Source organism: Anabrus simplex, chromosome 5 (assembly GCF_040414725.1).
Source record: "Anabrus simplex isolate iqAnaSimp1 chromosome 5, ASM4041472v1, whole genome shotgun sequence".
Taxonomy (NCBI): domain Eukaryota; kingdom Metazoa; phylum Arthropoda; class Insecta; order Orthoptera; family Tettigoniidae; genus Anabrus; species Anabrus simplex.
The window spans coordinates 12,574,027-12,597,988 of record NC_090269.1 but is presented as its reverse complement, the minus strand read 5'-3'; the positions used below and the strand labels follow the sequence as shown (position 1 = coordinate 12,597,988).

The 23,962-nt window shown below is 39.3% G+C and overlaps 1 protein-coding gene across 4 annotated transcripts in view; it reads right to left on the bottom strand.

Annotated features, from left to right (window-relative positions):
- Window positions 1–23,962, bottom strand: part of mst (misato mitochondrial distribution and morphology regulator) — a 146,417-nt gene that overhangs the window by 101,407 nt on the left and 21,048 nt on the right. For 2 of the 4 annotated variants that reach the window (XM_067146774.2, XM_067146773.2), the window contains 2 exons: window positions 7,367–7,589; window positions 2,691–2,917 (listed from right to left, as the gene is read on the bottom strand). In XM_067146774.2, the coding sequence (XP_067002875.2) occupies window positions 2,691–2,917; window positions 7,367–7,589 (450 nt within the window). Of the gene's footprint in view, window positions 1–2,690; window positions 2,918–7,366; window positions 7,607–21,090; window positions 21,184–23,962 lie in introns of those variants that run through there. The other 2 variants (XM_068228004.1, XM_067146775.2) reach the window with 2 other exon arrangements.

Genomic DNA, 23,962 nt, shown 5'->3' with positions numbered 1-23,962 from the left:
TTGTCTAAATAAAATACAAAATAACTGCAAGATATGAAACAAATCTACAAAGTCTTATGTATCTACATAAAGCTGAGGATTACAAGTAATCATTTTCATTGTGGTCTGTATTGAAATTCAATATAAATCTTAAAATACAAATGTTTATTTGAACAAACCAGCTATTCAAAACATGTAATTACTTATAGTTAGGACTTAATCCTTGTTACAATTGTCTAATTGGGACATGTTTCGCCCATTTGTCGGGCATCATCAGCCAATTGAAACAAGAATTAAGTCCTAACTACCGGTATAAGTAATTACACGTATTGAATAGGTGGTTTGTTCAAATAAACATTCATATTTTAAGCTGAGGATTGTCGTGGTGGCACAAAAGTGCATAAATGTTTTGACTAAAAAAATGTTCAAAAAGAGTAATTCCTAAATTCAAAATAATAATAATAATAATAATAATAATAATAATAATAATAATAATAATAATAATAATAAAACTTTCAATCATATGTGCATACAATTGGAACATGCCACAGACAGACAATAATATATCTGTAATGTACTAACAAAGGTTCCATCCTTCTGAGAGGTATATTCTTGAAAATATTAGAGAAAATATATTGGCATGCAATCATTTGGAAACATGACCTTAGACCAAGTTGTTATGGGAGGTTCGTCATCACTTTCACTTTCCGATATTTGATGCGAAAAGATAGCTGATAAACATTCCAAATCTGAATCTGTCGGTTCATTCTCAATAACCTCAAAGTCAGATCCGTCACTTTCGTACCACTTCAGTTCTAATTTTCCGTAATGCAGTGAAGATGCTACAGTACATTTAAACACACACTGTACTAAAAATGCATATAATCAATCAAATAATAATATATACACAGAAGTAAATAACTTGCACCGAACAGAAAACTACAAAATAAAATGAAATAGAACACCAAAGCAGAGACCATGAAGGTTTGTTTAAAAACACTACAGAAATGGCACTCAAACAGATCATCTGAAAACTGCACTCATTTATTTCTGTGAAATTGCACCCAAAGAGCTTGTAAATAGGAAACTGAAATCACACCTGCTGTGGACATAAAGAACAACAAGAAGTAGACTGTCATGACATCTGTTGAAGAAATGATGAAATTACGAGAAGAAATACGAACATGTCGAATATTCGACAGTTGCCTGTTCTCGGGTTAAAGAAACATGTTGAAATAGACAGTAGCTTAGTTACAGAAAAAGGGGCTGACTAGCTAAGGTGATAAAGGCATGCTTAGTTTACCCAGAAGAACGTGTGTTTGATTCCCAATTAGGAAGTAGAAAAATTAATAACATGATTTTCACTTCTAGAGAGGTTCACTTGGCCTACACCAAAAATGAGTATTAGAATGATTCCTGGGGGCAAAGGGAGTCAGGCACACTTAGTGGCGAGGTAGCCATTATCTTCCTGGCCTGTGTGGAGATGGCTTTGCTTAGTAACAGAGAAAGTATGACTTCAACCCATTATGATTTCATGACACTTACACCTAATGCCAACAAAACAGAAGTATATCATTTCGATCTAAACGGCAAGATGGCTAATAAAATATTGCAGGTATGGATTGGAAATCAATTATTGAAACATAATAGATTCCCTAAATAGTTAGGAGTCACCTTAGATAGAACACTCTCCTTTAGACAACACCTTCATAACATCCAATCCAAAGTAAGAACTTGCAACAAAGTAATCCAAAAATAATGTGGTACAACTTGGGGTTCAATGGCAACTTTACTTTGATGCACAGCTTTGAGACTTGTGTTTTCGACTGCCGAGTACTGTGCTCCTGTTTAGTTGACTAGCCCTCGCACCAACCTCACAGATGCACAGTTCAACACCAAGATGCGTCTCATCACCGGCAAAATAAGGTCTGCACCCACATACTGTCTACCTATCCTCAACCATATCCTCCCACCAGATCTTTGACGTAAAAACGCTTTCTTCAGGGACTTCAAGAAAGTTACCAATACATGGCGATATCACTGATGTCCATCTGAATCATCTAAGATCTTGAAATCCACCAATAAAAACTGCAACAGAATTGAAGAACAACTTCAATATAACTAAACAATGGCAGGGAAGACAAGATACTAGACCTGAGTCAACTCTGCCACAAAATGGTTCATCGTTGCCACCTAGATTGGAGCTTTCTCGTAAAACCCGATCTACTCTTAACAGGATATGATCGGGCCATAGTAACTCCGCAGATTTCTAATACAAATGGAAAAGAATTCCTACACCTAACTGCGATTGCGGTGCCTCTAAGCAGACCATCAAACATATTATCACCAAGCGTCCAAAACGAAAGTATAGTGGTGACATCAGTGATTTTGCTTGTGCATTTCCAGACACAATTAGTTACATAAACAACCTGGACATGAAGATATAGCTTGCTTTCCAAAATCATGTATGTATGTTTGTATTGTATATGTAAAGCCATATGATAAATAAATAAATAAATAAATAAATAAATAAATAAATAAATAAATAAATAAATAAATAAATAAATAAATAAATAAATAAATAAATAAATAAATAAACAAATAAATAAATAAATAAATAAATCCCTGAGAAGATTTTCTAAATATAAGTCATGTGAAACAAAGAACAAGCAACCACACAAATATAAATTTCTATTTCAAATGTCTCTCACCTGCATATTGTCACACTCTTCAGCATAAGCAGAGATCTTATCGCAGAAGTCATCTTCAAATTCAGGAGTTTTCCACAGATTCACTCCATAATTGAAGACATCAAATGATGTGGCTTCATTGGCATGGTGATATTCCTTTATTAAGGTTACAGTCCTGGGATGATAACGCGTCCGCAGGAAGTCAGACCATACTGTCACTTCATTATCTAAATTGTAAGCTTTATCAGCTGTAGAAATAGATTCAAACAAACCTGCATATAGAACATGGACACCAAAACATATGATAAAATACTAGGATTATTCCACTATTCTAAAATTATGTCAGGTCAGGTACATCCTTCTACCTGCGACCGTCTGGCCGAGGATTGGGCGACCGTTACCAAACCTGACAAACTAAGGGAGAACCAATGGCCCCTTAGGAGGCTTGTTGAAGTCCTTGTACAGGAAATGACACATAAATTCAACTGGAAGCTGCTACCTTGCAGATGTGGCAGGGGACTGCTAAAGGCTAAGGAAGATAACCCTGACAAGAAATCTTCTCTAACATTAGGCCTAGCAAGTCAGTTGGAGAGTAACTGCAATTGCTTTCAACACTTATACAAGCCTCGGATGAAAACAAAGAACTCGGAGCAGACAACACCACCTCCAGATCCATGCCAGGTATGATGGCTGACAGCCTGATGATAGGCCAGGCCTTGCAATTGTGCAAAACCCCAGAGAAGACTACACAGTCAAATAGGAACAATCAATGAAATGAGTTTGACTGGGAAATGTGAAGAGTTTGCAGACATCATGGACAGAAGGAAAATATCAATCCTAGGACTGGGTGAAACTAAATGGAAAGGTACAGGGAAGAAAGAGTTGAGGAAGAACTATATCCTCTACTGAAATGGTAACAACAGAGAGATGAGAAATGGAGTAGGACTGATATTGGCAAAAGTGTTTGATGGTATTACAGAGATCCAATACATCAATGAGAGAATTATAAAGGCAACAGTTCACCTATGGAAAGAGAAGCTGACACTGGTACAAGTGTACGCCCGTCAGACGGGTTGCAGTCAAGATGAAAAGAACAAGTTTCTCGAAGACCTAGAAGAGACCATCAGTGAAGAGAGGACAATTATCATAGGGGACCTCAACGCACAGTTCGGGACAGACAGAAATGGCTATGAGAAGGTTATGGGACCACACGGCCAGGGAGAAGGAATTCAGAAGGGGAGCATCTCCTAGACTTCTGCATAAGAAACCGTTTGGTAGTAAAAAACAGTTGGTTCAACAAAAGAGTCAGTCACAAAATTACGTGTTATAGCTGGGATGGAAAGAGCAAGACGGTCATAGTCTGTCATTACAGATAAAGAAATAAGTAGACTTGTGACTGATATTAAGGTGATTCCATGTGAGAATCTCAGGAGACACCCTGGTGGAAAGAAAAAGTAAGATCCTCTATAAAGGAAAGGAAAATGCACAAAAAAGAATGAGATACAGAAAAATCCAAGCCAAAACAGGTAAAGGACAAGGGGAAGATCAGAGAGCTTGAGCAAGTTTACTGGGACAAGAAAATGAGAGTTAAAAGAGTAGTAGAAGAGGAGATATAGTGCTGGGAGAAATTTACTCAGAGTGATCAAAAACAAAAGTGATTCAGTTGAAACCATCAAAGCAATTGAGGATCCTAATGGAAACCTGGTGATGATGATGATGATTGTTGTTTAAAGGGGCCTAACATCGAGGTCATCGGCCCCTAATGGTACGAAATGAGACGAAATGGAATGACAAATTAAAAGTCTAAAATTCTCCACTGACCAGAATTCAAAGTGTGAGAATGAAGAATGAATGGATATGAGTTTAAAACAATCAGTGGATGCGACCCACAAAGCTTTACATTCACACAAACTGACGTAAAAGAATAGGATTACTGACCAAGGGACTGCTGCTATAGCATAAGACTGAAACGATGATGCGTGCAGTCTAAAGGGGGTCCAAAATCGAAGTTATCGGCCCGTCATAACGGTACCGATCGCTAGGAAAGTAGAACCATGGTATTTGTCCTGTTGCGGTACTAATCAAAAGTAGCAGAGACTTGCGGTATTCCACACATTATTGTACTACTCAGAGGTTATGAAATTCGACATATAATACAAACCTATGTTTTTCTCACTTTGTGGCGCCATTTACAGACAACGCAAACCTAGGGTGTTACGAGTACTAACCACAGGGACCTTCCCCTATCCCGTGGTGTTCCTCATATAGTGGGTACTAATCATAGGCAAGGCAGAACCATGGTAGCTATCATCCCATGGTCCTGCTCATATGGTGGTACTAATCACAGGTACTGCAAAAGCCGACCGCACGGTGCTCCTGTGTGCTACTAATCACAAACCTATTTCGTACCTAATATAGTGGTACTACACACAAGTAAAAGCGACCCTTGGTGTTCTCCGCGTGGTGGTACTAATCACAAGTAGTTTCATGCTTCTAACACAATCATCCCTTGGTCGCCCCTTTTAGTCGCCTCTCACGACAGGCAAGGGATACCATGGGTGTATTATTCGTCTGCCTCCCCCACCCACAGGGGGTGTGTGTTTGGTCCGCGAGAGGTATTTTATTTCCCTCAAGTCCGCCGGCAGGCCGGTGAGGACCCCCCCTATCCGCCACCTGGGACGCGCCACGTGGGAGTATCACCTCTCCCCCTGCTACGCCTGCGTAGCAGGTTCGTGGAATGGAAACCTGGACAGGAAAGACAAGGACATCAGAGAGGTTCTGAGGAATCATTTTGATCATGTACTGAACAGGACAAAAGCAGATCAGATAACAAAAGAACCAGCTGTTTAAACATATACAGAGGAACCTTCCATTATATGGGCAGATACAGAAAAAGCCCTTAAGAAGATGTTGCAAGGGAAATCCCCAGGAATTGATGAAGTCAGTGTGGACATGATTAAAGCAGTAGGAATCCAGGGTGTACAGTGGCTACACAGGGTGCTCAATGCAGTTTGGAAAGATGACAAAATACCTGCTGATTGGAGCAAGGGTGTCATTATCCCCTGTTTAAGAAAATACTCCAACTGCCAGGCAATAACACTCCCTTCTCATGGGCTTGACATTCTTGAGAAAACCTTAGGCGAGCAGACTGCGAGTCATCTCAGAACCCAGTTAGAAGAGGAACAGTATGGCTCCAGGCCTAACAGGTCCACAACAGACCTAATCTTCAGTGTCCATATGTTACTTACTTACTTACTTACTTACTTACTTACATACATACATACATACATACATACATACATACATACATTATAATTTTAGACTGTTATGCCTTTCAGCGTTCAGTCTGCAAGCCTCTGTGAATTTACTAAATAATGGAGAAATATTGGGAAAAAGGCAAAGATCTGTTTATGTTTTTCCTTGATATTGAGAAGGCATATGACAGCATTGCAAGAGAGAAGATATAGGAATGCCTGGGAAAAAGGAATGTGCTGGAGGGACTGGTGAGGAGAGTTCAGAAGCTGTATGAGCATTGTACCAGCTGTGTGCGATTGGGTGGCGGACATTCATCCTGGTTCCAGACCAAAAGTGGAGTCCAGCAAGTCAGTGTACTATCCCCATTATTGTTTACAACCATCATGGACGACATAACGAAAAACAGCCAAGAAAACCTCTGGTGAACTACATGCAATGGCTTTCATTATGATCTGGGGAGAAACTGAGGAGCAAGAACAGTTGAGACTCAATGAATGGAAGGTAAGTTCCAGGAATTCAATCCCAAGATAACCGAACCCAAAACAATAGAGATATGGCAATAAACAGAGAGGGACGACCAGCGAACACCATGCTAGAAAACCATCTACTGGAAAGTGTGGAAAACTTTTCATACCTCGGCAGTGTAATATCTCGAGATATGCTAGCCACAAAGGAGGTGGCAAAGAGAGTGCAGAAGAGCTCTCATTTTTACCAGCAAGTACGAACACTCCTCTGGGATCTCAAAGTAACAACAAAATCAAAGCTGGTGATGTTCAATCAGCACTTCATACAAATCTTAACCAATGGTATCAAAACCTGCACCTCACCAAGAAGAACTTATCAAGGTTGCAGGCATCTGAGATGAAGTTCCTTAGGTCCACAATTCAATAAACAAAACTGGTTAAGGAGTGATGTGGTTAGAAAGGAAGCTAGGATTGAGACACCATTATCAGATCAGATCAGCATGTCTAGACTGAGGTGGTTTGGGCATGTAATGAGGATGGAGGCAACAAGGACAGCTTATGTTTACTTGGAGAGACATGTGGCAGGAAAACGGATGATGGAAAGACAAAGAACCCACTGGATGGACATTGTAAAGATGGACATTTCAGCTCAGGGAAGGACACTGGAGGACATCATTAACAACAGATTTGTATCTCAATAAGAGAGAATGGAAGAGGCTCGCCAACAGTACCTGGGAAACTGAAACTGTAAAATGATGAAGATTACTTAAATCCTTTTTATGAGCAGAATTAATGATGGAATATTAGTCTTGGTTCCTTTGAGCTGTATGTCTACCTAAGATGTTCCCTTATTGGGGTTCTCAGTACAGAACAAAAGCATTACAGTGGACCTCATCACAGCATGACAAATGTAATTTGTATGAAATCAATCAGCTGGTCTGAATAAAGGTTGCAATGGTGAACATGTGGAAAACTTACCTTTAGCATCACCCAGATCCATTTTATCATCATCCAAATCCTCAAGAAACTCGTTCTTGGACTCTTTCGGTGACTGGATTATCTCAACTTTTTCATGCGACCACAAAGCATGGGAGTGACTGGGTTCTGGTACCTTGTCGTACAGATCTCCCTCCTTAGGCAGGTGGCGAAGACTGCCATTCAAGTCAACTAGGAGGAGGCGAGGTGTGTAGGTCACATACTCCTGCATACACAAAGAAACTGCCAGATTCCATCTTAATGTGCCAATAATAAACCAGCAGTATAGCTTAAAACTTAGCATTCTGAAAATATAATGTATACAGTCTGAACTTTTCAGCACCATTAAACCTGCCACTTTGGGCTCAGAAAGGTGCAATATATAACCTTAACAGAATCATATGAATACTAACAGATTTCTCTTTCTTATTTCATGAACAGGGCGAGTTGGCCGTGCGGTTAGGGACACGCGGCTGTGAGCTTGCATCCGGGAGATAGTGGGTTCGAATCCCGCAGTCGGCAGCCCTGAAGATAGTTTTCCGTAGTTTCCCATTTTCACACCATGCAAATGCTGGGGCTGTACCTTAATTAAGGCCACGGCCGCTTCCTTCCAACTCCTACACCTTTCCTATTGCACCGTCGCCATAAGACCTATCTGTGTCAGTGCGACGTAAAGCCACTAGCAAAAAAAAAAAAAAAAAAAAAAAAAAAAAAAAAAAAAAAAAAAAATTCATGAAACTTCATTAATCTACGTAAGCAAAACTTGCACACTGCAAGGAAAATAATTTCTATGAGACAGAGTAATTGTTTTTCTATTTAGTCAGATCAACTATGTATGCAACAAGCAAGTCACTATACAGTTTAGGTCACATAGCTATCAGCTTGTATCCGGGAGATAAGTGGGTTTGAATCCTACTGTCAACAGCCCTGAAGATGGTTTTCCTTGGTTTCCCATTTTCACACCTTAATTAATGCCACGGTCGTTTCCTTCACAGTCCAAGACCTTTTCTATCCCATCATCGCCATAAGACCTACCTGTGTCGATACAACGTGAAGCAAATTCTAAAAAAAGAAAAAACAGATCAACTATGTAGGGCAGTCAAGCTAGGTGCTCACCTTCTATCCTCAAAGTTGTAGGTAGAAACCTGGTTCTGTTGGTATTTAAGGGTGTTTGAATGTGAAAGCTGTGTCAATTTACTGGCACATTAAAGAACTTCGTATCAAGGTAAAATGTCAGCATCTAGCACATCTTAACCCATCAAAGGTACAGTTACCATATGGTAACGTATTACGAAAGTGTCTTTAAAATGCTGCTTGACCTTCATTGTTGAATCTATTTTAGAACTGCTGGCCTTGAAAGGATGCTCACTGTCACAAGTTTGAATCTGTAACAGAGAGTCAGTTAGTTCTTCATTCATAGAGTTGCCAGAAATCTGACAGTTAAGTAGATACTCTCAAGAATGCACAATGCAGCACCTTGTGTAAGCTGATTTGCCTTTCAATGTCTCTTAGCAACAGGAATATAACTTTTGGTGTGTGGCATTACCAACGGATGACATTTTATCATGAAATTATTAAAACTTGCTTCTTAGGGATACTCATAGTTTCAGCTTCCTGGAAAATGTTAATATTAGAATTCTGGAAAAAATGTCAGGAATGAAATGTTATGTGATGCAGTTATAAGAGATCCGCTTTACTGAGATTATGAGTCACTTATTGTATGGTAACGCAAGGTCTTCATGATGTCACTAATGGAAGTTGACTATTTTCAGCAGGGATTTGACGGTTCATGAGACCCTTGCAGAACTAGAAAATGATGAAGAGCCTGTTGAGATTATATTTATAGAACCTCCAGAGCCCAACATCATATCCAATGACGATTCCGCACATGAAGATGACTGAGGAATGATTGACAACCTGAGTGGTAGGCAACTGTATGTCTCAGCTGAGGTGGTTTTTTCAAGTAATAGCAGAGTGGGTGGAAACAACGTCTTAGAAGATACAGATTCACACGTTACCAGGTGAAGTCTTGTGAAAATAAGGATGAAGGACCTTTAACCAATTCAAAATTTGAGCATCCACAGACTCATCAATGTAAATGAATGAGAAAATCTACCTTTTTCCTATTCAAATTTCTTAAAATATAGGAACTTTTCTCAAGTGGAACTATTTGACTGCGAACTGTTAGACATGATCTTAGTAGAAATTACAAATTAGGCTCTTCTTAAAAATTCATCAGATCCTCAACTATCAAGAGAGGAGCTAAAGCTGTTCTTAGGGTTCTAATAAGCTTCCTTGGAAACCTTATTATTGAGGTTCTGGTAAAGATGTCAGGAATGAAATGGTATGTGATGCAATTAGAAGGACTGCTTTATTGAGATTGTGTGTCACATTTTAACAACATGATGAAATTGGAAACTACGCCCTCTTGTAAACAGGTTGAAACAATTTCATTCCATTTCCAGAACTGAACTATGAATCAATGATAGCATATTGTGACCTACATGGATGTACACAATTTATCCATGGGAAGCCAATTTGCTCTGGCTATAAGGCTTGATGTCTAAACACCTCTTTTGGCTATTTAGTGAACTTTGAAGTTTGTCAAGGCAAATTTCCTCATTCAAATTATTAATATGACATACAGTTCAGAAAAGCAGCCTTTCTTCATCATGATGATTGATAACTTTGATGATAACATGAAATGCTTGCCATATAACTTCTCTTTTGAAAACCTCTTTACTAGTATTAGTCTGTTGGCACAATGGTCATAATGTAACAGGAACAATACGAGAAAACAGGATGCCTAAGAATACTCAATAAATGACAAACAAATAGGAACACAAAGGAGGTCATTATGAATATGTTAGCAGCGATGATGGCATTCTTACTCGTTTTTTATTTATTTACTTTTTACAATTTTGCTTTACGTCGCACCGACACGGCTAGGTCTTATGGCGGCGATGGGATAGGACAGGGCTAGGAGTGGAAAGGAAGCGACCGTGGCCTTAATTATGGTACAGCCCCAGCATTTGTCTAGTATGAAAAAGGGAAACCATGGAAAACCATCTTCAGGGCTGCCGACAGTGAGGTTTGAACCCATTATCTCCTGAATGCAAGCTCACAGCTACGCACCCCTCATCGCATGGCCAACTCGCTCGGTATTCTTAATATAACAACAATGTGGTGTCAATAGCCTCTACTATTCACTCAGTCTCACCTGTGCGTAAGGCAGGCAAATATTCTAAAGCTGACATGGAATGAATCACAGTACCTTGTCCTAACATTATGTACAATTGTTCCATGGGAGGAACAGGTGCCATGGACCAAAATTTCAACAGTTGCATTCGCAGGGAAAAGTGATGGTGGCCAATCTTTTCTTGGTTCTTGGATGTTTCAATCCACAACACATCACAGCTCAGCAAGAAGGCAGGATCAACCGACATGCAACGTGAATTCAAACAATCCATTGCTTGTGTCTATTTAACGAGTTGAAGAAAGCCTCCAAAAGCCTCGGTTCCACTTACGGCAGAGTTGCTGATCAGCTTAGATACGACAGACTATACCACTAGATTATCAACGTTCCCAGGTATAACGTTGTGCAGGAGAGAATTGTTTGTCATCTGTACAAACAACTTGCTGCAAGTGTAATGTGGGCTTGTGCATCCCACGCTTTAAATTGTTTCACATACCAAAATAAGCAGGATAGTTGAGTGAACGTCTTCAACTTCTAATAGAACTGTACTTCCTTGCACATCGTAGGCCTGCATATTGCACAGATTTAACATAAATATTCTCATACACACTGTACATGAAAACATTCAATAAATTTCACTTTTGTAAGTTTAAAAACTAACTTTCTTACATACCTTATCTACATTATCTATATATACAAAATAAGAGTTTTGTCTGTACACTGCTCAGAATTTCAAAGGAGTGGTATTTCTGTATTGGTCATGTCCACAGTAACAAGGAAATGCACTTTTTACTTTTACATAATTTCTGTCTGTCTGTATGTACACGCATCACGAGAAAACGGCTGAAGAGAATTTAATGAAAATCAATATGTACAGTCGGGGGATGAACCACTACAATCTAGGCTGTAAATAATTTTATTCACGCTGAGTGAAATGGTAGTTTAGGTGAAAGCCTGAAATTTAATACTCAAATATTTATATTATTAGGGGTCCCATCGATAAATATTACATAACTTAAGTTATACAGAATTAAATTTCCAATCATTTATGTCTCATACATGTTTACCGTACCAGCTATGATAACAGAGATATTCATAAATTTGTGTTTTTGTTGTAAGTCCATATCAACGCCGAGCAAGGAGAAAATGGGTTAACAGAATTTAATGAAAATCGGTACATAGAGTCGGGGAATAAGAAACTACAGTCTAAGCTACAAACAATTTTATTCACCCTGGATGAAATTGTAGTTTAGGGGAAAGCACCTAAAATTTAATTTTTAAATACCTACAGTATGTTATTGGTCCTATCGAAAAGTACTGCATAACAAAAGTTAGAGGGAATACAATTTCCGATCATTTATGCTTTATTCAGTTTTACTGTACTGACTATGATAAGAGTGGTATTTCAGAGTCAGAAGAAAACTAAATGTGAAGGCCTAAAATATCGAAAGCACATAACATTCATCAACAATAACACTGTACTGACCATTTGTTGTGATGTTATGTTGTGATGTGTTATGCTGGCACTCAACTCCGATAGATGGGATGGATTACTGTTGCGTACCGAGTATAACAGCCTAACTGAATATTAGCGGGAAATAGCTGGGGAGTTAGAAAACTTTCTTCTTTAGCATTCTATTCCTCTGGTTCATGCATTTCCTGTTACTGCTGGTTCGTAACACACTGGTTCATCACAGTATTCCAACTATTCGATCCCTACTCCCTACAGCAGTGTGCACATTTAAGGCAGAGGCTCTAGTAGTAGTAGTAGTAGTAGTAGTAGTAGTAGGAGTAGTAGTAGCAGTAGCAGGAGTAGTAGCAGCAGCAGTAGTAGTAGTAGTAGTAGTAGTAGTAGTAGTAGTAGTAGTAGTAGTACCTGGTCTAGAATTATAAGTTAGGCCTATTCCAAATTATAGCACCACAATTCACTAAATAATTCAAAATTCAACCCTGAAAAGAGCCGTATCTTAAGGAAAGCTTCTTCTGCTTCACTTTTATTAAATCTACATTCATTTTATTCTAAATTAGCAGTGAATAGGGGCCTTCTCCTCTGGCTTGGGGAAGAATTTGCCTCCAAGTCAGATAGTTCTTTCCGCCGCCAGTGTAGTGAAATGCGATTTTCCGATTCATCGGGTATTCTTAGAAAACAGATTAGTAAAAGGGCATCATTTTTGTGCTGGGACTCTCCACTATTCAACGCCCCCCCTCCCCCCGCCGAAAAAAGACGAAGAGTGTTCACGGATCACGGCTGTCTGCATCTTGGTCATTCCAGCTCGGAAAATTTGGATTGTTAGATCGGAAACGTAGTACTGTTCATTAAAAGTGAGAAAATGCGTGGTTTTTCATTTGGTCGAGTATTTCATATGAAAACATTGCTTTTAATCATGTCATTGTAATGACAATGACCTATGTTCATTTTGGTTGGTAACACCACTAAGACAGTCTTTCTGAGGATGTAGAAAGGCAGATGGAGATTGAGTGTCTGCCATTATAAAGAAAACTCCCCAACTTGACTGTGACTGATGGTAGGCAAGCGGGCCTACCATTACAAGGAATATTCCCTAACGCAGTCTTCATATGAGAACAGACGTTTGATGACTTCTCCGTCGCGTTTCTAGTGTAACGTTAAAGGACTATGCAATTTGGTACAATCTTACTCACAACGTGTACACTATCTAACCTAGAATTCTGTATACAATGTAGAATTCCGTAGCGAAGCACAGGTACATCAGCTAATAAGCTACAAATTTCATTTTTGTTCCGTACTGAAGTGCAGTCCCAAGACTGATGTAGTATCATTTACTTGATATATTGTATTGAAAATATGTATTTCTTATAACACCAAAGCCTAGCGTTACTATATGGTAATGGCCAGTAATCCTAGGACTTTTGATCAATGATTTTAAATTGGGAATAACATACTAAAGTAGCCCACATAGATGCAATATCCTGATTCCTATTATGTTCACAAGTGTCCAAATAGGCCATTAAATGATATTTTGTGCTGATGTTCATCAGGTAGTACACAATACAAAAACCTACTTCTGTTGGACCCCTTTGAGCTATATCTTCCCCCCATATGTGCATGTACCCTTTATCATTGTCACAGTTATGTCCTCCAAAATTGTACACCCAAAATTTCATCCTGTAAAAATAAACACTACTTGTTATTAGGGGGAGGTGGAGGGTCTGCTGCATGTCGGTGTCACTTATTAACTACCTAAGCGCGTACCTTTTCTGCCGATGTATCGTGCAATTTCTGCTCCACACCGAGTTCATCCTTCCTTTTTTCATCAATATAAGACTGATTCTAGGAACTCACAGTTATGCACTCCAAAATTGTACACCCAAAACTTCATCTATATCATCGTTCCATCTCGTGAGTTTCCTCTGAACTACCATATGTCCGAGGTCCCTCACAGCCATCTAGATAAAGCTTCATTCTTTCATTTCATATATCTATTGATCCATTTTAATGAGTTTTCACCCTGTTATCGATCTGTAAAATTCATCAACTATTCGCTAGTGTACTTTTCCCACAATAGCATCAGTAAACAAGGGTCACAGAATGACCAACTATCACATTTTGGCTTTTCAAAGTGGTATTAAAAAAATCCCTATAACAGCATTCTCTCACAGGTTCATGATTCTACTCTAAGTACAATGAAAAATACATCTCGTACATCTTACTAAGTATCAGGTAAATAGCATTAACTCAATTTTGACTGTTGGGTCTCAGCCCTTTAATTTTTTATGAACATTTATGCACAGCCATCCAATTATTTCTTCTTCTTGTTCTTGGCCTTTTCCCCAATTGTTTATGCTCGGCAATATAGGTGGATTTGGCTCAATTTTACAGCCGAATGGCCTTCCTGACATCGACCGTACATGGAGGGATGTACGAATATTTACTATTGCATGTTTCTGTGGTGTGAATATTGGAGGAAGAACTATGAACAATTTGAGATATGCTGATGATACAACCCTGCTGGCAGAAACAGAAGAAGATCTAAAGCTTTAAATTTCCAGCCTCAAAGATGAAAGTTAAAAAAATGGGCCTCTATCTCAATATTAAAAAGACCAAAGTTACGACTACGGATGAGTGTGGTACAGTTTGTCTAAAGCTAAAAGGGGAGGTGATAAAGAGTGTGGAGGATTTCAACTTCTTGGGAGCCACAATCAGTCAAGGTGGAGATTGCAGTCCCGATATTAAAAGATGGATTTCGCTTGGACAAATCCCTATGTTGACTATGTCCCTGATCTGGAAGAGCAGAGATAAGCTATCAGTTCGGCTACCAAGTACGGATTAGTCAATGCAATTATATTCCCACTGTTCATGTATGGATGTGAGCTGGACACTGAAACAGGAAGACAAAAGATAGATCGATGCTTTTGAGCTCTGATGTTGGCAAATACACTTACAAATACCAAGGACTGTGAAAATCACCAATAAGGCAGTTTTAGACGGCATCAAGCCCCATATGTCATTAGTTGGTAAGATTATGAAGTTGAGACTAGCATACTTTGGCCACGTTATGCGATCAGATGCACTGGAAAAAGCAACATGTTATCGGGCGAGTTGGCCATGCGCGTAGAGGCGCACAGATGTGAGCTTGCATCCAGGAGATAGTAGGTTCGAATCCCACTATCGGCAGCCCTGAAGATGGTGTTCCGTGGTTTCCCATTTTCACACCAGGCAAATGCTGGGGCTGTACCTTAATTAAGGCCACGGCCGCTTCCTTCCAACTCCTAGGCCTTTCCTATCCCATCGTCGCCATAAGACCTATCTGTGTCGGTGCGACGTAAAGCCCTTAGCAAAAAAAAAAAAAAAAAGCAACATGTTAGGAATGATAAGTGGTACAAGAAGACCAGGTCGCCAGAGGATTCATTGGTTAGACACCATTAAAACAGACACCACCCTCATCCTGGAACAACTAAAGGAAACAGTAAGGAACAGGACAACTTGGAGAGCGCTAATTCATAGAATCGCCGATGGTGAGATTCGACCCAAGGATGACATCACCATCAAGTAGTGTGATGTGCTGTATGTAGATAAAGAGAAATGTATTAAGACAATCACAACCACCTAGTGCCCGAGGAAGGTGAATTAACTATATGCACTTCAAATCCTCAAGCCAGCCAGGAATCAAACCCAGGGCACTCTCAACTGAAAGCCGCTACACTTATCATTCTGACAAGGGGCCAGACAGCCATTCAATTTCTTAATCCAGGTATTCGGGAAAGCTTGTATGGCATCTTCACCAAATTTAATCTTTTCACTTGAAGAATATACTGTTGCATATAATATAGTTGCGACCACCAAATTAGGCAGGTCAGAGAAATTATGCTATTGACAAGGTTATATAGCAACTGGCGAAAAAAAGTCCAATATTGAACACATCATTTCGGAGTGCACGACAGTTTGTTTTCCCCCAAGCTCCTGATATTATCTCGTATAATGTTTTTTGCAAGTTGCTTTAAGTTGCACGGACACAGATAGGTCTTATGGCAATGATGGGAGAGGAAAGAGCTAGAAGTGGGAAGGAAGCAGCCGTGGCCTTATTTAAGGTACAGCCCCAGCATTTGCCTGGTGTGAAAATGGGAAACCACGGAAAACCATCTTCAGGGCTGCCGAAAGTGGGGCTCAAACCCACTATCTCCCGAATACTGGATACTGGCCGCAGTTAAGCGACTGCAGCTATCGAGCTTGGTGCTTCCTATAATGTTGCAATAACAAATATCATATTACAAGCTTCAGGAAAGACTTTATTTCAGCAGTATAACTATTAATTATTGCGACCACCAAATTAGGCAGGTCAGAGAAATTATGCTATTGACAAGGTTATATAGCAACTGGTGAAAAAAAGTCCTATATTGAACACATCATTTCGGAGTGCACGGCAGTTTGTTGAAATAATTATTAAGAATAAAAAGCTGAACAAGTAAATTTAAATCCGAAGATAATGTATTGAAATTTTCAGTAAGCGGGCATGTGTTTGTTTCTTCGGCCAATAAAATATACTGAATAGGTGGAATTGAAAAATAAAAATTTGTATGCAAATTACAATAAAATGTCTGTGGGAAAAATGTCGTAAATGGTCTTAACTTAAATTTTTTATCTGGATAATGTTTCTATGGGTCTTTTCCTTTTCCTGGAAAATGGCTCAGGAAGTGATCATATAAATGTTGATAGCTGAGGTCGTTCGTGTCACGCATGCCAGTTCAGGACACTGTAAGTACTTTAGGGTCACATATTAACCTCTTATCAGTTTTACTGAAATATTTTTATTCGTTTATGGTTTACAATATCACTACAATACTTGAATTATATTTATTGGGCTGTGTACTATAGAAAAAAGAACTACTTTAAAGAATACGTGGACCTGGAGTGGACCGGCTTTGACTAGACAGCACTGCATGGTCAGCGTTGCCAATCCACGCTCAGAGGTAAGCGACTCTCGACTATCTGTCACTTCACCATTCCCATATCTGACAACAGCGCAGTTTTCCTCACCCGCCTAATTCAGTGGCTGCAGGTTTAGTTGTTTAGTTTCTTTTTTCTTACAGAATTGCAATAATAAGTAGTTTAAATAATGGAAAGGAACAAACAAGTGCCATATCAAGTCATAGGAACATGAATAGCTACACAAAATAGCATAGGTCATTGTGGGAGGAAGAAGCATCAGGAAAGGGAGATAAGAACAATCTCTGCCATCTTCACAAAGATATGTTCTCTCCTCAGCTCATTTCTCCTTCCCAGCTTCATCAGGATGGCAGGAATCAATACTCATCAGGTGGGGGCGGGGGGGCATCTTGGCCGATCTTCAGTCTTCGTGTGGGAAATGTAGGCTAAGAAAAAAGCTGGATAAATGGAAGGTGTTGTGCATCAAATCTTAGTTTTGAGCAAAACGCATTCAAAGATTTTCATTTTTAAAAATCTAAGAAGAGATATTTTAGTGAAAATAAATGTTTGGTATAGATACATAACGTGGTGCGCGCAATATTTTCTTTGTTATCCTCAAATTTAACTTAGCTATATTTGCAGTTTGCTGACCGAAGATACATATCAAGCAGCTAAACACCAAACTGTGGCAGTTAACTTGTTGATGCTCAGGGCTACGGAACATTTAGTTACGTAACAACAAGTTAAGGGTGACTATATAAGATTTTGTTGTTAATAAGCAGGGTTAAGATTTTTAGGTGCGCACCTTTTTTGTTAGGGTAAATTAAAGCTGTTCGGAAAGATATCACAGTGTGAAATTTTGTTTCTAGTTGCAAAAGGAGGCATTTTTTCCGTGCACCTTTTTCCCTTTTTTCTTTTGGGACCTTTATCCCTTTTTCCCCCAACCATGCCCATAATCCCCTTTTTTTCTTTTAAGTTTAATTCCAATTTATTCTACACAATTTCTAATCAATATAAAATATTTAATTTTCAATTAGCGTCTCCTTAGCTTGCTGTGTACGTGCGATTAGTAAGCCTACCTCTTTCAGTAAACACCGTGCGGAGTTGAAAGCACACCTGCAACAATGGAAAATAATTGTGTGTTTGATAAAACCTCTTTCTCTTGCTTTACCGCTATAATGAACCCTGTAATAATGCAATTGACAATGAGTGATTCTATCCCACCAGAATCAGTAGCCTGCTGTTCATGAATGTGAATTTGTTACTGTGAGAGATGTCATCTGTTCGCATGGAGGCGGAGGCTGGTGATGCAGAGATGTCAGCAACCGCACCCATGTAGTTCTGAGAATTGAGACTGGGTTCTGCTTGAAGCTACTAGAAATCGCCGAGTCTGCAGTTCCAGCAGGAATGAGAACATTCTGGCAACTGTCGCAGTGTTATAAGAGAGAGTGGACAGCAAGTGAGCAAGTGAGTGCAAGAGTGAGTTATGTGATAGTCGCATTGAGTTAGAAAGTGAACTGGTGTTAGCACTTTGTTACATTACAAAATGAGTGTACTACTAAATTTTACCATGCCAAATGTGTCCAGTGCCTGATTTATTGCTCTGGCTCAGGAATTCAAACAAGATTTCATAGAAACTGATGGAACTGTTATGTGATGTACTATTTGTGATTCAAGAATTTTGTTAGATGAAAAACACCAGCAAGATCGCATCAAACAACACATTTCCAGCTCTAAGCATCAAGCAAACAAATCGCAGCAACCTCTGTTACGAAATGCGCTTCATCAGAGTTCTTCAAAAAGCAAAAATTTGAAGGAATTAAACACTGATATTTGTGCAGCTCTTATACAAACAGGAACTCCACTCAATAAGGTGAACCATCCAGCCTTCAAGGAATTTCTTGAAAAATACACAAAGATGTCAATGCTCGATGAAGGTGCTTTAAGAAAAAACTACATGGAGCCTGTTTACCAAGAAACCATACAAGGAATCAAGGAGAAAGTATCTTATTGCGATGTGGGAATCATTGTGGATGAAACCATAGACTCAAGGGAACGATATGTTTTGAACATTTTAGTTTTTCCCTTAGCAGGGGAGAACGTTAAGCCCATGTTGTTAAAAATGTATGAGCTACAGAAATCCAATGCCAGTACAGTAATGCAATCAATTATGGACTTCTGCCAAAAACTCTGGCCTACTGGTATCGAGTTTGAAAAACTCCTTGTGGTTACGGACCAAGCTCCATACATGGTTTCAGCTATTGACCAATTGAATCCTTTATTTCCTAAGTTGAAGCATGTGACATGCTTGGTTCATGCCCTTCACAGGGTTTGTGAATCCTTAAGGGACGAATACAACATCGCAAATCAATTCATCTCTGCCCTGAAGAAGATTCTACTGAAAGCTGCAAGTCGTGTTGTTGCCTACAGGGAAACCACTTGCCTGCCTCTTCCAAATTTCCCGATCATTACTCGCTGGGGATCGTAGATTGAGTGTGGTGCTACGTTGTGCGAGAATTTTGACAAAATTAGAGAGTTTTTTTTTGTTAAGAATGAAGCCATACTTTTCAGTGTCAACTTCGTTAAATGTAACAAAAACTTTTCAGTCTGTCAAAAACACTGCAATTACAGTATAAATTATAACACTATAAACGTACCTGTAAAAATACACACTATTATATAAAGAATGACATATTTCGTTCTACAAGAACATCCTCAGATTCTATCGATTCACTTAAACAATGCTTTTATATGTACAGTCTTGTTTACATTGTGTAAACTTGTCAATGATAGAGAGTGTGATAACATGAACCAGTAATAACAAGAAATAAATTTACAAGCATTAATATAACGAAAAACTTACGTACTCATCTAGGCTGCAGATGCTAAGTCCGTTGTCACCAAACACTATTTCAGGACTGTCCTGACTGTCAGGACTGTTCAGTACTGACTGTCCTGAGTTTGTGCTTTCTTTGGATCCAGCCGATGCAGGTGCAATTTCCAAGGCACAGCAACTTGTGTTACCGGAGAAAATACATCATTTGCAGACAGAACTATATTGTGTCCATAGTTACAAGTATCTGACTGTAGTTATTAAATGATTAGAAAAACAAGGTTTGGATTACAGGACTGTCCTGAAATAGTGTTTGGTGACAACGGACTTAGCATCTGCAGTCTAGATGAGTACGTTTTTCGTTATATTAATGCTTGTAAATTTATTTTTTGTCAATACTGGTTCATGCTATCACTAACTCTCTATCATTGACAAGTTTATGCAATGTAAACAATACTGTGTATATATAAAAGCATTGTTTAAGTGATTTGGTAGAATCTGAGGATGTTCTTGTAGAATGAAGCATGTCATTCTTTGTATAATAGTGTGTATTTTTACAGGTATGTTTATAATGTTATAATTTATATTGTAATTGCAGTGTGTTTGACAGACTAAAAAGTTTTTGTTACATTTAAAATGAGAGAGTTTGTGCTTTCTTTGGATCCAGCTGCCGCAGGTGTAATTTCCAAGGCACAGTAACTCCTGTTACCGGAGAAAATACATCATTTGCACACAGAACTATATTGTGTCTATAGTTAAAAGTACCTGGCTGCTGTTATTAAATGATTAGAAGAACAGGGTCTGGAAAAGGAAAAAACAATGGGATATTTTTACTTCCGTGAGGGAGCAGTTAGATGGCTTTGCCAAAAAAAATTTTTTCTTTTTGCTATTTGCTTTACGTCGCACCGACACAGATAGGTCTTACGGCGACGATGGGACAGGAAAGGCCTAGGAATGGGAAGGAAGTGGCCATGGCCTTAATTAACGTACAGCCCCAGCATTTGCCTGGTGTGAAAATGGGAAACCACGGAAAACCATCTGCAGGGCTGCTGATAGTGGGGTTCAAACCCACTATCTCCCGGATGTGAGCTCACAGCTGCACGCTCCTAACCGCACGGCCAACTCGCCCGGTTTGCCGAAGACAAACTTGAGTATAGTCTATTGAGAAATCCGCCACATCTGCAGAGTTGCCATTCCGAGTGAATACAAGGTTTGCCCCACTGGTTTTCTGCGGATGTCAAAAGAAGCTTTAGCATCTACAAAGACATTCTATCTCATAACAGAAACAGACTTACTTTTAAAATTGTACAGATGCTTAATGTCTTGAAGAACAACAGCTTCATGTTTTTCCTTCTTTTGATGAGTGATAATTTGATGTACTTGTTTGTAATTCAATAAACTAGAATAGAGGAAAGAGAAATCGTTGATTTAGTTGAATAAACCAGCACCTTTTGTCCCCTTTTTTACCTTATTTGAGCACCTTTTCCCTTCCTTTTTTATCTGAAATTTGCACCTAAAAATCCTAATCCTGTTAATAACCAAGAACCAGCAACAGAATATTAGGTTTTCAATACCTATTACTATTTATTATATAAGAATTTCACACAAACATACAGGCAAATATGCATCAAGCTTGTAAAACAAATAGTAGGAAAAGAAGGAAGTGGTAGTATCATTCCTAAATTCTGACTGCATGAGCCTTGTATCTCCAGAGGCTTCCATGGGCTTCTAATGTCCAAAGTATCTTGATGGGCCATCTAGCTATATAAGACACGCGAGACTTACCAGCGGTGGTTCGGTTCAGTCGGAGTGGAGAGTGCAGTTGTGCTCTGTCGGTGAGAGAGCCTGTGTGTGAGTGAGTGTGACTGTGGGTGTTGACAGCCTGAGGTTGAGGAGACAGCCTGTGGAATCCATGGAACTGAGCGTTCATTCTGCCTGTCTGTTGTCGTGGAGTTGTCTCTCGGGCCAGCTGCTGTGAGTGAATGTCATGCCTCTGGTGCAGCGTGGAAGAAATCACTGGGTATTAGCATGGGAGAGCGAACGAAGTTCTACTGTGAGTACAGACAGCGTATGTCTTACAGAGCTGTGCAGAGCTGTGAGACTGTCGTGTGCGTGGGCTGTGAACTGAGGACTGTGATTTGCAGCAGAGAGAGTAGGCTAAGTGAGGGACTGAGTTAGACTTTAAGTGTTAGAGAATGAACACACTGTGTGAACTAGTGTGATTGAACAACGAGAACAATAAAAGAGAGCACGAATTGTGTAACTGTGTATTTTATACTGTGAGTGTAAGTTGTGATACTGGTGTGACTCTATGTAGTTGTGTAAGTAGCTATTAGTATTTAATAAATTTTAGAAGTTAAGCGCTACCGGTTGTAATCTTCATTTTTCTACCCCACCAACACGTAACAATATCCTCCTTCAAAATGTTAATCATTTATAGCCTGAGAGCATGTTAAAAGTCCATGAGAGAGTTAAGGCTGGTTGGAGTAAGTGAAATGAGATGGCAGAAATAGTCTGCAACAGAAAGATGCCTGTCGGCTAAAGCTAAAGATTTCATCCGTCCAGTGATAATATATGGGGCAGAGACATGGGATTTGAGGAAGAAGGAAGAGGAGTTGTCAAAGAGGATGGACAAGAGAATAGGTCAATGGGAATCTCTCTGAAGGAAAGGAGAAGAAATGACAATATCACAAAGATTGCAGGACTGGAAAAAATAACAGATTCTGACACAGTACAGACTAAGGAAGTATGGTCATGTAATACAGTTTAAGATAAATGCACCGAACCAGATGGCATGGTCTGAAGAATTCCACGGTACAGATCTAGAGGAAAGCAAAGGATCAGATGGCGAGACATTGTACAGAATATCATGTTGGTTAAGGGACTGACTAAAGAGGACACAAGAGACAGGAGAAGATGGAATAGAATGGTCATGGCACCCAATTCCAAATAACGGATAACGGAGGTGAAAAAGAAGAACGTAATTTGGTCAGTGCAGGTATGTATGGGGATTGGAAGATGGTTTATACTAAAAGCTGTATGAACAGTCTCATCTATGAACTACAGTAATTTCTTTCTTTTGAGACTCAGAAATGGCTTTAGAGGATAGCTACTCTTTCCTTCTTATACAGAAAATCGTAACAGAAAACTTGCTGCTTTCCCTACCTGGTATATCTTTTTACAGCTTCCTCTTTTTCCTTCTGCTTCTTCTTCCTCCTCCTCTGACGCCTTCTCCGCATAGAAGGCTGGCGACCATCATGGGCCAATTATTCTTATTTTCCGCTTCCCAGATCAGAGTTGATGTATCATTGTCGGAGGTTTCACATCCCTCTGCCAACATCCGTGTTTCCCTTTTATAATCGGTTGTATCAGACTAATTCTCATTTTGGAAGATGTGACCGAAAAAAGCTGCATTCCTGAATTTTGTGAAGATTAAGACCTTGTGTAATATCCCAACGCGGATGGTGACATGGTCTATCTATGGGATATATTAAATTTGGCTACAGTTGGTTCACTGATGAAGCTTTTGGTCTCCAGCCTTTGTCACCATGACATGCCAACAAGTTTCTAGCTGGAAGTCAAGGTTGCACACAGGATGTTTGCAATGCTAATTCTGGCTGTAATTACTACATCTGGATCCAACACACTAGGTTGAAGCCAACATACTAGGTGCTTGAAATATGACACCTTTTCACTGTGTCGATCCAGAGTGATTACCACGTTTGTGATTTTTCTGGTTGCTGAATACCATGAATTTTGTTTACTGAATGTTTATTTTGAGGGCAAACTCCTTGCTTACTTCACTAATCCTGTTCAAAAAGAATTGAAGGTTTTTGAAATTGCACCTAGTATCACAGTGCCATCTGGACAATGGATGGTGTTTATTCACTTCCAACTGATTCCTTCATCAATTTATTCAAGGGATATTTGCAAAACAGTTTTAGAGTAAATTTTTGAGCTAATATCAATCTTAGTGTCATGAGTTCTGGCTCAAACAAACAAACAGACAACCCAATGGCTTTGTCCAATTCTAAATGTTCGTACCTACCATTAAATATAATTCCGGAGTTTCAAGTCCCCCAATCGGATCTCCGGGGGAGACAGGGTTGAGAGAAGCCTCTGATCAAAGGTTCACTTCGCAGAGAGATATTATGTGGAACCTGGAAT